At 34.3% G+C, this 13,452-nt stretch overlaps 1 protein-coding gene across 49 annotated transcripts in view; it reads left to right on the top strand.

Annotated features, from left to right (window-relative positions):
* The window catches only part of RIMS2 (regulating synaptic membrane exocytosis 2), a 586,561-nt gene that overhangs the window by 204,567 nt on the left and 368,542 nt on the right, over window positions 1-13,452 (top strand). For 2 of the 49 annotated variants that reach the window (XM_070477287.1, XM_070477286.1), the window contains exon 1: window positions 5,423-6,014. The exons of 33 other annotated variants lie outside the window; for them this stretch is intronic. In XM_070477287.1, coding sequence (XP_070333388.1) covers window positions 5,893-6,014 — 122 coding nt within the window. In that variant the 5' untranslated portion in view covers window positions 5,423-5,892. Of the gene's footprint in view, window positions 1-5,418; window positions 6,015-10,495; window positions 10,674-13,452 lie in introns of those variants that run through there. 14 more of the 49 variants (XM_070477294.1, XM_070477290.1, XM_070477301.1 and 11 more) reach the window with 11 other exon arrangements.

Genomic DNA, 13,452 nt, shown 5'->3' with positions numbered 1-13,452 from the left:
AGTGTTTATGCCTTAGACACATATACTCTTAAGAAGAGCATAATTTCCTAATTTTTATTCATTCATCTAATTTTAAAGTTTGCATTAAACTTAAGATATCTCACTTATGGACACTAGAAATTTGTAAACTAAGATTCTGAAATATTAATAATTTTAATTTAAGATTTATACTTCAAATATTTTTGAAGATAATATAAAGAAGTTAGTGCTAAATTTTGTTTTCTCATTCATTTGGATTTTCATGGTACTAATTAAGCAGTTTTACTGATTACAGAATTTTAAGAACTTACTGATAAAGAAGAAAACAGATACCACTGCTAATTTGTTGTTGTTTATTCACTAAGTTGTGTCTGACTCTGTGAACTCATGGACTGTAGCCTGCCAGGCTCCTCTGTCCATAGGATTTCCCAGGCAGAATAATGGAGTGGGTTGCTATTTCCTTCTCCAGGGGATCTTCCTGACCCAGAGATGGATATAGCCAATAATGTGAAAATTAATAATCTAGTATTTGATTTACTTGAGCATTGCTAAGCAAAAGTTTAGGGGCTAGCATCATAATATATTATGGTTAAAAATTTCACTGTAATTATAGAATTCTCCACTGCACATAGTTTACATTTTGGTCTTTCTTGTGGATAGCGTACCAAAAGCTACAGAATAAGAAAAAATAATTCTGTGGTATTTTCACCCAGAAGTAGTCAATATCAACATTTCATTGTTTATTCTCCTAGTGTTCTCTCAGAGTTTGAGCATTTTAAAAGTTTTTGCCACATACTACTTAATATTTCTCAAAAGGTTCTATCAGTATACAGTCCTGATAATAAATGCAGTTTATTTACGTGGCCATTCTCTGACTTTCTAGCCAATACTTGGCCAATTTAATAGGCAAAATAAATTATGTTATTATTTTTATTTGAAAATTTGAGATTGCTTTAAAAAGGTTTAACTTTTTGGTGTTGATTGACTTTTTTCCTGTCATCTTTAATGAAATTGCCTGTGCTGCTTAAAGTTTCTTAACATCTTCTGTGGGAACTCTAGTTAACACTGTTATTTCCATTGAGGAGCTAAATTTTCTAATAGAATGGCCACAGAGAAAACAATTGCTACGAGCAATACCATTTGCGAGTGTTAACGCCTCTGCAGGACTAGATTTAAGTATGGAACTGACCTTACTTGAAGGACATTCTGAATTTATCTCATTTTTGCAGAAAAGGGTAAGCATAAGCATTTTATCCCTTCAACATCTAATGAACAGAGTTATAGAACTTTACACAAAGAGATCCTATAAATATTTGTTGCATAAATAAATGTGATGAATAAAAGATACCTAATGCTGTTGTTGGGCTCCCCTGGTGGCTCAGTGGTAAAGGATCTGCCTGCAATGGGGGGACCCTGAGCTGGTTCGATCCCCGAGCTGGGAAGGTCCCCTGAAGGAGGGCATGGCAACCCGCTCCGGTACTCTTCACCGGGAGGATTCTGTGGACAGAAGAACCTGGCGGGCTACAGTCCACAGAGTCTCCCAGGGTCGGACACGACTGAAGTGACTAAGCACCAGAAGCAGGAACGGTATTGTTAGAATCTTGGTTCCAATAATTTGATTCCTTAGATAATTCACAGTGAGGTTACACCCACATACAGCATACTTTACAGTTTATAAAATACATTTGTTTTGATATAATAATTCCCTAAGTAAGTGATGTAGTTGATTTTACATTTGAAGAAACATAGCTCAGATATATAAACTGAACATCCTGAGGTTTCATGGCTAGGTAGGGTTGGAGTCAGTACTTAAATCCAGGCCTTTTGACTACAAGTGCTGTGTTCTTCTGTCCTTATAGAAGCCTCTGATATTTATATTACTTGTGAGCCTTCAGTATATAGAAAATTTAAAACAAATATTAGCCATAAACATTCTTATAATATTTAGGATATTTATAACAAATTACAAGGTCCATCCAACGCACGATGTTTTTGGTTGCAGATATTGTTGTTCTTGTATTTATGAACCTTACAACATGATATGGCAGGCCAAAGCAAAAAACCAGCTCAGAAACGACAACCAAATTAAGCCCTGAGAGGTTTCCTGTACTACTTTGCGATGTGACTAAATCATAAAATTTATAAAATTTCATCAAATTTAGGCTTCTTATTTATTAAACATCTACTCTCCACTAGGCATTGTGGTAGACAGATAAACGTGCGTCTTAATCTCATGGAACTGAGAGTGAAAGACAGACTTTTTTCAAGTAGATATATAGTTATGCTTTTATCAAATGCTGTGAAGAAAAAGTATAGGGTACCGTGAAGGTGGATAATGGGGGACCTAATCTATGTTAAAGTCTTCTTGAGAAAGTGACATTTGAACCCTTAAGGATGAGTATGAGAAGGTGAATGATGATAGAGAGGTAGAGAAGTAGAAGAAATCTCTTCTGGAATGTTGAAGAAACTGTGAGGAAGCCGACCAGTACTGTGTGTAATATAGTGACAGATGGAAAATAAGACTCCGAGGAAGGCAGTTGCTATATTATTTACTTCGAAGAAGCCATTTTGAGGCTCATTCCAGTAGTCTTTCTATTGCTTAGACCATTTTGAAACTCTTGCTGTGAGCTTGCCTTAAGATTTAATTTTGAAACACAAAAGAAAAAATTTTTTAACAACAGACTATTTTGCAGTTTAGTCACCTTCGTATTTAATAGACTTGCTTTAAAATGGCTTTGGATTATTTCTAAGAATTTAAAAAAATATTTAATTTACTTTTGCTTACGCTAGGTCTTCATTTTTGCACATGGGCTTTCTGTAGTTGTGGTGAGCGAGCTTCTCATTGTTGGGGCTTCTTTGGCTCCAGGCCCATGGACTTCAGTGTTGGCAGCACACAGGCTCAGTAGCTGTGGCGCCAGGGCTTAGTTGCCCCATGGCATGTGGAATATTCCCAGGAGAGGGAATGAACCTGTGTACCCTGAATTGGTAGGCGGATTCTCATCCACCGTACCACCAGGGAAGTCTCCTATTTATAAAAATTGAATCTACCCACAAGGCGTTGGGTATATATGTGTATGGATGGTTATATCACAGATACTGTAAGTTCTGGAAATTAAGAACTTAAAAATGTGTATTTCCACTTATAGAAATTGACCTTTCATAGGTGTAAAAATCAACTTGTAATCAGAGACTTAACAATTTGAAGCACATCAGGTTGCTTCTGTCTGAGTTAAATGGAAGAAACCCACTTAAAATTATTTGTGAATTTAAAAAATTTGACATGTTTACTTTGAAATATACTTGATTGCATCACTGGGAAATATGTTTCTTATTCATGTATTGAGGCTGATTTATTTACAAATGGGCTTCCCTGTGGCTCAGATGGTAAAGAATCTGCCTGCAATGCAGGAAACTTGGGTTTGATCCCTGGGTTGGGAAGATCCCCTGGAGGAGGGCATGGCTACCCACACCAGTATTCTTGCTTGGAGAATCCCCATGGACAGAGGAGCCTGGTGGGCTACAGTCTTTGGGGTTGCAAAGAGTCATAGTTGACTGAATGACTAACACTTTCACTTATTTTTTATTTACAAATACAAGTGTGTATGTGTGTGTATGTGTGGGTACCCATGTGTGCATGTGTATAGAAGATAGAATAATAGGCAAGAAGCGTATTAAATGGATCCCAAAGTAAAGACCTTCATTCAAATACTCTTTACAAGCTGTGTGATCTTTAATCCCTTAATACCTTAGTTTCTTTTCATCCATAAAATAGTAGCAATGATCACTTGTTCATGTTTTCTAAATATTAAAAAATTTAGAAGTATTAATACTTAATAAGTCAAAAATAGTTTATGATTATTATGTGTGTATATTTTTCATAAACATATTAGTGTATACCTATTAAAATCTAAAATAATAAGCAAAATAGGAGCACTCTTAAAGACAGTGAAGTCTCTCAGTCGTGTCCGACTCTTTGTGACCCCATGGACAGTAGCCTACCAGGCTCCTTCATCCATGGGATTTTTCAGGCAAGAATACTGGAGTGGGTTGCCATTTCCTTCTCCAGGAGATCTTCCCGACCCAGGGATTGAACCTGGGTCTTCTGCATTGTAGGCAGATACTTTATCATCTGAGCCACCAGGGAAGTCCTTATGCCAGACCTCTCTTAGTTGAGGACAAACCCATTATTGAAGATAATTTATTAAAAAAGTAAATTAGTTGTTTAAAAATTTATATTATTACATGCTTACTTTTTATCTTTAAAAATTTTAGTATTGTTTCTTTTATGTTATTATTTTGTGACATGTTTATTCACATCAAAAAGAATTCACTAGTTTATAAAAAAGTTTTAGTGTATTTAAATAGGCACTTAAGTGCTTATTTATTGATAGTGGTATGTGTGTGGAAGGGGACAGAAGAAGCTAAGGCTAAAAGTTGAGAGAAAGGGGCTAAAAGAGATGTATTTATTAAAGAAATGTCATGATTTAGGAGCAGTTAAAGATCAATAAATATATTGATCATCCTATAAGTGAGTTGATTTTTAAAATTTGGTTTACACACTACTTTTAGAGCATCTTTTGTAGAAAGATGGATGATCCTGGATGTAGAGTAACTTAAGATTTTAGCTAAACCAGAGTTACTCATTTAGAATGGACAGTGATCTGGGGTACTATTAAGACCATTGGCACCTTCAGGAAATATCCTTCTAAAAAATACTGTGGCTGCCATTATTGGAACAAATAATAGTTGATAAAGTCTCTCTAGCTTTAGTTGTAGTTTTTTGATTTGTGGGAAAGTTCATATTTTATGTGTGCTGTTCCAGTTTAAATGATAAGGTACAATTTTTTTCTAGCATTACTTGAATAATCATGCAAATCATACTATGTATGGGCTTCCCTGGTGGCTCAGATGGTAAAGAATCTGGCTGCAATGCGAGAGACCCAGGTTTAATCCTTGGATTGGTAAGGTCCCCTGGAGAAGGGAATGGCAACCCACTCCAGTTTTTCTTGCCTGGAGAATCCCCATGGACAGAGGAGCCTGGCGGGCTATACAGTACATGGGGTTGCAAAGAATTGGAAATGACTGAATGACTAACACTTTCATACTATGTATGGCCTTTAAAAAGGGCCCAGCTGAACATTATTCACTTTCTTTTAAAAATAAGTAGATGAAGACATTTTAAAATTAAATAGGAAATTAAGACAGCTAAGTACATGTCTTTTCCAAATGTCTCTTTCAAAGTATGGCATTACAAATGCAGGCAATAAAAACCCTATTGTCTGTTACATTTTTATTGTTTCGTGATATCAAAAGGAGGATCAGCTGCTTATTTTTTGAATGTTTTGGCCCTATGCAGTAGCCTGTACACTAATGAGACCTATATACTCTGTTGCTGGAGTTATTCATTTTTCAGGGAAAGAGAAAAGGGTTGGGGAATGTATAATTTCTTCCCCTCTTACCCAGTAGTAACGTTGGGAAGATACCTTGGCCCATTTTTATTACTTCTGAGATTTTATTGCTGGCAGCCAGATGTGCTGAAACTCCTGACGACAGCATCTATTCATTGCGTGTTTTTAATAGGCTTAGAGAAATATGAGTAGAGTACATGAAAGCAGCTCAGCTTCACACTTCAGCTGGGAATGCCCAAAAAGCTTACTGCTGTTTAGAATTCTTGCTACAGTCAGGAGAAAGCCGAAAGCCGCACGGGTACTGAATCTTCTACGACTGAATTAGAAGAATAATGACTGTACAATTAACTATCAACCTCTGCTCATTTAAGCACAGTTTTTACAGAGCTCAGGAGAAATATGGAACTTGATTGGCATGTTTTTATTTGATGGTGTCTGCAAATAGATGACTTTAAAGACAGGTGGTAAGGAAAAATAAGAGAAGGGAAAAAAAAAAGGAAGGAAAATGCAATTTGAGACATTGCGCCAGGTCTGCAATTCTGTTTTATCTCATTTTCATGGGGTTTTTTCATCCCCACCAAATATTTTACAAAATGAGCTTTTTGGACAAACGCTGAACAATGTAAGGTGAGTAAAGCTAAACTATATATTCTTTTAGAATTGATATTTTCAGAATAAGAATCTTAAGTCTGTAACATTGTTCTGTATTGAAATATTAGTATTATAAGGGTGTCGTCTTTTTAATCTTAAACATAAAATTTTATGTAGTTCTTAGTTGATTTTAAAAAGGAAAATAAGCTTACTTCAAGGCACAAAAACATCTTAAATTTAACTGGCTTGACCTCTGAAATGTAATACAGGCTGTTTCATGATTTCATTTTCTAATAAATAAAATGATTAATTTAAAATGTCTGATAGGTTTTTTCCTTTGTGATCACGGCAGTGATTGCATTGCATATGCAAGGATGGGGCTATATAATCATATGTGATTTGTTGGAAAATGTGAATTAGCAGTCATGCATGCTTTTTGTAAAACATGCAGAAGACGTTTTCTAGGTCCAAGACCTATCCTCTATGCAGGGTAGATCAATAATCACTTTAAAACAAGCTATGTTATGGAACTGCTAATAATGCTTTGTATGAGATCGGCTAGTTTGGAAGGATGCTTTGTTATAAATTCCTATTGCTTTTTCAACTTGATCTTTTTCGGTGTGTGTGTATGTGTGTATGGTGAAGGTTGTTAAATCACGGACATATGTTTTAGATGGTTTCTCTGGCTTTCACTGTAACAGTTAGCTTATTAAAGAATGCTTTTGAAATGCAGTTTTATCACCCAGTTTTTCCCTCATTTAAGTTGTTTGCCTTTTAAGTATTTCTGATGTTAAATACCTTGTTAAAGACCCCATTTTAACTAAATATGTGTAGAGAAAGACTGAGAAAGAAATACTGTGAACATGATAATGTACTGAAACCTTCTGGAAACTGAGGGGGAACTAAGAGTGCATAGAATATTGAATGCATTTTTGCTGGTCTCTTCTAGGACCTCTGAACAGTGTGAGGCAGGCTATTTTAGGATTAAAAAATTACCTATTACCCAGTATTTGTTTTAATTTAGCAAGTAAAAAGGAAGCTTTTAGAATTTGTTGAAATTTAAAATGTTTACTGATGATAAATTTATCTATGACCTTTTCATGAAATATGGAATAACATCCGTTTTTTGTAAATTTCACATCTTTCCTTCTACAGTTCTGTTCAATTAACTAATTTGATTTTTTTTTTACATCTAGTTTTTGGACTAGTTAAAAATATATGAGTTATGAAATTCTGTGATATTCTAAAAGAGACTGTCTATATTTTAAGATACTTTTTTTTTTTTAGTTTAGAAATACATTGCTTGAGTTTCTGTAATGATAAAAATAATCTGTATTGCACTTTACATTTATGTAAAAGAAGCAGCATGGCTTTCTTAAAATTTCCATGAGCTGAAGCTATCAGACTTTTAGGATGGGTACTTATCCTTTATACATCTTTTCCTTGTTTGATTTCTGTTTCTTTTTTTGTAATGCCAAGAGCTTATGTGTTTATTAATGTTAGGGCTGAGTGCACATTCACTTTAGAAGTTGTGCTATTAACAGCATGGTATGGAATTTGTTTTAAAGTAAATGTTAGTAGTTTTAAAATTTGAAAAAAATCTATTTCTTTAGGGAATTTTGTGCATCCTTACTACGATTCTTTTGCTTGGCTTCAAGTTTCTATTATAATGGGCATGCTCATAATTGCAATGCTTTCATTATTAAAAACCTGGAGTTTTAGGTTGCTGCAGTTAAACATCAAATTGTGAAGTTTCTAATGCTTTTGTAAGATAAGCCTGATTTAACTTTAAAAATTTTTTATCTAAAATTATCTGAAACTACTAGTTAGTAAATGAAGAATTTATTCTATCTTAGGAGGAATAAATCCCCTGTCTTTATATCTTTAACTTGTTAGTCTTAAGAAAACATGGCATTTTTTACCTGTCAATCTATTGATTTTCATAAGTATAAACTACTTGATTTAATAAGCAAAACCAGTTATGCAAATAGTTATTATTTAAGAAATATGATAGAGGAAAATGAGTTTATATGAGCTTATAATTAGTATCTCCACATATTTTAATGTTTTGATTTCTTTGTGTTTGAATCAGATACAGTAGTTTTTTAAAATTCTTACTTTGCTTAGACATTAAATCAGAAAGTGAGATGTAGAATAAAAAATCATCCTTGAAGAAAAATTTATAGAACAAAGATGATCTGAGTATGTCATCAGATGTTGTACTCTTACAACAACTTTAAAAATATATCTAAATAATATGCCTTTCAGCTTTGTGGACTGGACATAATAATGGTCTTAAAGTTGAAGCATCATTTCTATAACTATCACTCTGGAAAGAATAGTGTTGGTTGTTATTACATGAATAATTATTGTTTAATGGTATTAATTGAAATGAAATATTCAGTTATTGTATTGTGACATTAAGTATGATCTTTAAAGTGACAGAAACATAACATCATAGGTATGGACAATCACATTATATTTTATTCTGAATTACTTTCTAGGAGAAATTACTAGAATAGTACAACATGTCAATTGTAGAAATCTATTATTGAAAGAGGACTCTTTCAAATAGTTTTCTTGAGACTTTTTCTAGGTAACTAATCTTGTTCCTAAATCTGCAGCTCAACTTTCATCAGATTTTCAGGTGCTAGGGCAGATTACCTCTATAACATATAAGCAATAAAAGGTTAAAAAATTAAAATCTTCCATAATAATTACTCCAAAAGTATTTTTCAGATTGTTTGTCAAAGAAGTAAAGATTTTCAATACACAATAATATTTGATGTATCGTAAGTCACTAAACCAGAGATATGTATAGATTGTTAAAATATTTTATTATCTAATGAATAATTGAAATTTCTTTTGTTTGAAAATAATAAAAATACTTTAGATGGACTTTTTATTGGAAACGATATAATATAGCTCTTACATTTTAAACTGAAAGTTCTTAGGTGACTCTCCTATCTTGTGCTTCTTAAGTACCATTTTTGTATGTAAAAGAGGTGGCAGAATACCATCTTCTTTTATAATTAAAATAACAAAACCAAAGGTCCAGCAAGAAAAATAAAAATCTAAGTCTGCATCTGATGTAAATCCACTTGATAGGTTTTGATGAAATGACGCTTTCATTTATATTCTTACTATCAAAATTTCTTACCCTAAACTCATTTTTTCCCCAAGTTAAATGACTTGATCAGGATACAAAGATAATTCCTTTTGTTACCAGCAACAAAATTCTGAAGTACTAAGTTCATTATGGAATCTAAATTTGTGATCTTATCTTTGAAAGCAAACAAAAATGTTGGGATGCTAGAAGGTATATTTTTAACAGTATTCAGTGCCTTGAGTAATCATTTGCTTTGAGCAGTATTTAAATAACATAATAATGATGATTATCTTTTGTAATAAAATTTGTGGAGAAAATGTACTTAATATTTTCTAAGTTTTGCTTTTTCTGATTTTTAGTAATATTTCTTGTTCTTTTCCTCCAAACCTTGTAATTATTTCTTTGTCACTTAATGTGTATCAGTGAGTTTGCTGTGCGGACTGGCCACACAGGGGCATAATAGGGCTGTAATTTATTCAGAATGGATGTTAAAGACACACACTTTCCCTCTCCTTTCCATCTGTATATAATGAGCTATGCACAGGCTTTAGTATTTAAAAGTAAAATTTAAAAAACCTAGTAGATCAAAGAAGATTCAGATTTGTTGACATTTTCAATTACAAGTAAGGTTCCCATATGATCAGATTTGGCTGGGCTGGCCTCCGTTTATGCCTGCTGTCTCCCACTGATTATTGTTACTACTGCTTTTCCTCTCAAAAGTGTTGTCATTTGACAATATATTACAGATCCACTCTAATTATAAAACTGAAATGTGAAGCTTGAATTCACCTAGTGTAAATGGGCTCTTTTCCTCTAAAACATTTAGTTCAGTTCAGTTGCTCAGTCATGTCTGACTCTTTGTGACCCCATGGACTGTAGCATGCCAGGTTTCCCTGTCCATCACCAACTCCCAAAGCTTGCTCAAACTCATGTTCATCGAGTCGGTGATGCCATCCAACCATCTCATCCTCTGTTGTCCCCTTCTCCTCCTGCCTTCAATCTTTCCCAGCATCAGGATCTTTTCCAATGAGTCAGTTCTTTGCATCAGGTGGCCAAAGTATTGGAGTTTCAACTTCAACATCAGTCCTTCCAATGAATATTCAGGACTGATTTCCTTTAGGATGGACTGGTTGGATCTCCTTGGAGTTCAAGGGACTCTCAGGAGTCTTCTCTGGAGCCCCCCAAAATGAAGTTTCTCACTGTTTCCATTATTTCTCTATTTGCCTTGAACTAATGGGACTGGATGTCATGATCTTACTTTACTGAATGTTGAGTTTTAAGCCAACTTTTTCATTCTCCTCTTTCACTTTCATCAAGAAGTTCTTGAGTTCTTCACTTTCTGCCATAAGAGTGGTGTCATCTGTGTATCTGAGGTTATTGATATTTCACCTGGCAATCTTGATTCCAGCTTGTGCTTCATCCAGCCCGGCATTTCACATGATGTACTCTGCATGTAGCCTGCCAGGCTGCCCTGTCCATGGGGATTCCCCAGGCAAGAATACTGGAGTGGATGCCATGCCCTCTTCCGGGGGATCTTCCCAACCCATGGATCGGACCTGGGTCTCTTAGGTCTCCTACATTGGCAGGTGAGTTCTTTACCACTAGCACCACTTGGGAAGCCCTCTAAAACATTAATATTATCTTAAATAAAATTTGATTTTGCAAAGTAATTATTTAACTGTTTCATCTAGTAGTACTTTTGGTTAGAAGTATTTAGTCTTTTATATAGCTTTTTACTATTGCTTTGGTTTGTAATGAAGTCATCAATTTGTGCTGAGAATTTTTGGCACAGACACCTGTTATTCATCATGGCGCATTCACGACTACTTTGACATCGAAAGAACAGCATTCTTAGTTTTCATAGTTCTGGGAGTGCAGTGTGCTCACTGTGCATTGTTTTAGTTGGTAGGATCACAGCACATCAGCTTCTCATGACTGGAAGAATGTTTCGTGAACAGTCTGTATTCTGAAAGTAAAGCACGCAAGAGGTGGGTACGAATGTTCACATGCACATACACAAACATACACACGTGTCAGTATCTAAGCTACTGTTGTTCAGTTACTGAGTCGTGTCCACCTCTTTTGTGATCGCATGGACTGTAGGCCACCAGGCTCCTTTATCCGTGGGATTTCCTGGGCAAGAATACTGGAATGGGTTGCCATTTCCTTCTCCAGGGGATCTTCCTGACCCAGGGATCAAACCCATCTCTCCTGCTTTGCAGATAGATTCTTTACTGCTGAGCCACCAGGGAAGCTCCAGAGTGTATCTACAAACCTTGTTAAATACATAATAATTATTATCATGCTAATAGTTATATTACAGAAATAGAAGCTTATCTTAACAACTCTCTGTATTTCTAATCAGAATGTCTTTTGATTTCTAGAGTTGTATCATTAATACTTTTACTGGAATGTTTACTGTGAATCATGGCCATATACCAAAATTATTAGTATAGATACTTAATCTGATACTGATATATAGGCACTAAGTACTATTTTCTTTATTCAAAGAACTTTTATTTATAACGTTACTGCTTTTATTGATGACTGACAAGTAAAAGTTAGCTATACTTTTTTATTATCACCTTTTATGTGATTGTAAGGAATCTTATAAAACTCGAAGAAGATAATTACCGGCAAACTCACTTTATTTAATTCACTGACTAGCAAAATGAATTCATTTCATATATGCTATGGACCCTTCACATCCATTTATGAATTACTGGCAAAGATTCATGTCCCCAAGAAAAGAATCCCTAAGGCTGGTCAGGAATTTAGCTTCTGCATTTGAGAAGTTTTAAGGATCTCAGAGTGCTTCCCTCATGGTTCAGTTGATAAAGAATCTGCCTGCAACGTGGGAGACCTGGGTTGAAATGTTTGTGAGCAGTTCTTTTGGGGCAAACTGACATTACAAGTTAAAATTGTGGTATCTTCAACTATGAGGGCTCTTTGTCGAGTGTTTTTCAAGTCATGAGTTTTGTCTGTCTTTTGATTTTAGCTGAGAACATTTCCTTCAAAATCTAACTCAGTATGTAAAATAGTTAAAAGTAGAGCAGCTCTGGTTTAGAAAGTGGGACATGGGACCCAAATTAGGCTCTAGGAAATACAGTTTTCAGCTGCTTACTTAAATTCAGGACTTCTCAGTTAAGTTCCTTTAAACTTTCCATTTCATTGCATGACCTTTGAAATGTCAGATATAAAGATAAAGAAAATTGGCAAGGAGAACTGCCATGTCAGCAGGTGATTTCTGCCTGACTGTTCTAATGTATTGTGGTAGCTTTATGTTGTGTAGTGTTGGACACAGGGATTGTGTTCATATCTTGCGTCTGCTACTTACTGACCATGTGATATCAGGGTAGTCACTATAGGGTGAGCCTCTTGAATTAGAGACTATATATTTATTAACCTCTGAATTCCCACACTTTTTTACACTCAATACTATCTCCCCTCAGCCTCCAGAACCAAGTATTGTTCTGATTATTTATTTATTTATTTAGTGTAGATTGCTTTGTCTATTTTAGAACTTCATGTAATTGAAACCATGTAGGTGATACACTTTTATGAAAGACTTTTCATCAGCATAATTTAAAAAATTCATTTATGTTGTGCATATATGATTAGTTTTCCCTTTCCTTATGAGTGGCTTTCTATTTTATGAATATTTTATACTCATATTAATCTTTTTGTGCACATACATTTTTATTTCTGTTGGATGACTATCTAGAAGAGAAATTCTTGGGTCTTTGGAGACCCAAGACCCAAAACTAAAAACAATTTAGTTTTATTATGCCAGATCATTTTTTAAAAATAATTAAACTCTCACCAAATACGTTTGAGAGTTTTGTTGGTTCCTCACACTTTTGGATATTTGTTGATATATGTCTTTTAATTGTTTGTCATTGTGATGAATTTATAATAGCAACTCCTTTTGGTAGTATTTGCCTGGTGACTAACAATGTCACTTTTTCATACACCCATTGGCCATTTGTATATCTTCCTTTGTGAAGTGTCTGTTCAATTTTTTTAAAATTAGGTTGTTTTTATTTTTATTAATGAGTCGCAAAAATTCTTTATCTATTCTAGATATCAGTCATTTGTCAGATATATGCTTTGTGAATATATTTCCCAGTCTGTGGTTTACCTGTTTATTTTCTTAATAATCCCTTTAGATGAGCAGAAGTTTTAATTTTGATAAAAATCTAATTTATCAATTTTTTAATTTATGGTTTTTGTTTTCTTTGTGCTAACGAGTTGCCAATCCCTAAGTTGTCAGACTGTCCTCCTATACATCTTCCAGAAGGTTTAGAGTTTTAACTTTTCAGTTTAGGTGTACAATCCATTGCACATTATTTTTTGTGTGAATGG

The sequence above is a fragment of the Odocoileus virginianus genome, chromosome 15 (assembly GCF_023699985.2).
Source record: "Odocoileus virginianus isolate 20LAN1187 ecotype Illinois chromosome 15, Ovbor_1.2, whole genome shotgun sequence".
In the NCBI taxonomy this organism is placed as follows: domain Eukaryota; kingdom Metazoa; phylum Chordata; class Mammalia; order Artiodactyla; family Cervidae; genus Odocoileus; species Odocoileus virginianus.
This window is presented reverse-complemented; position numbering and strand designations above follow the sequence as displayed.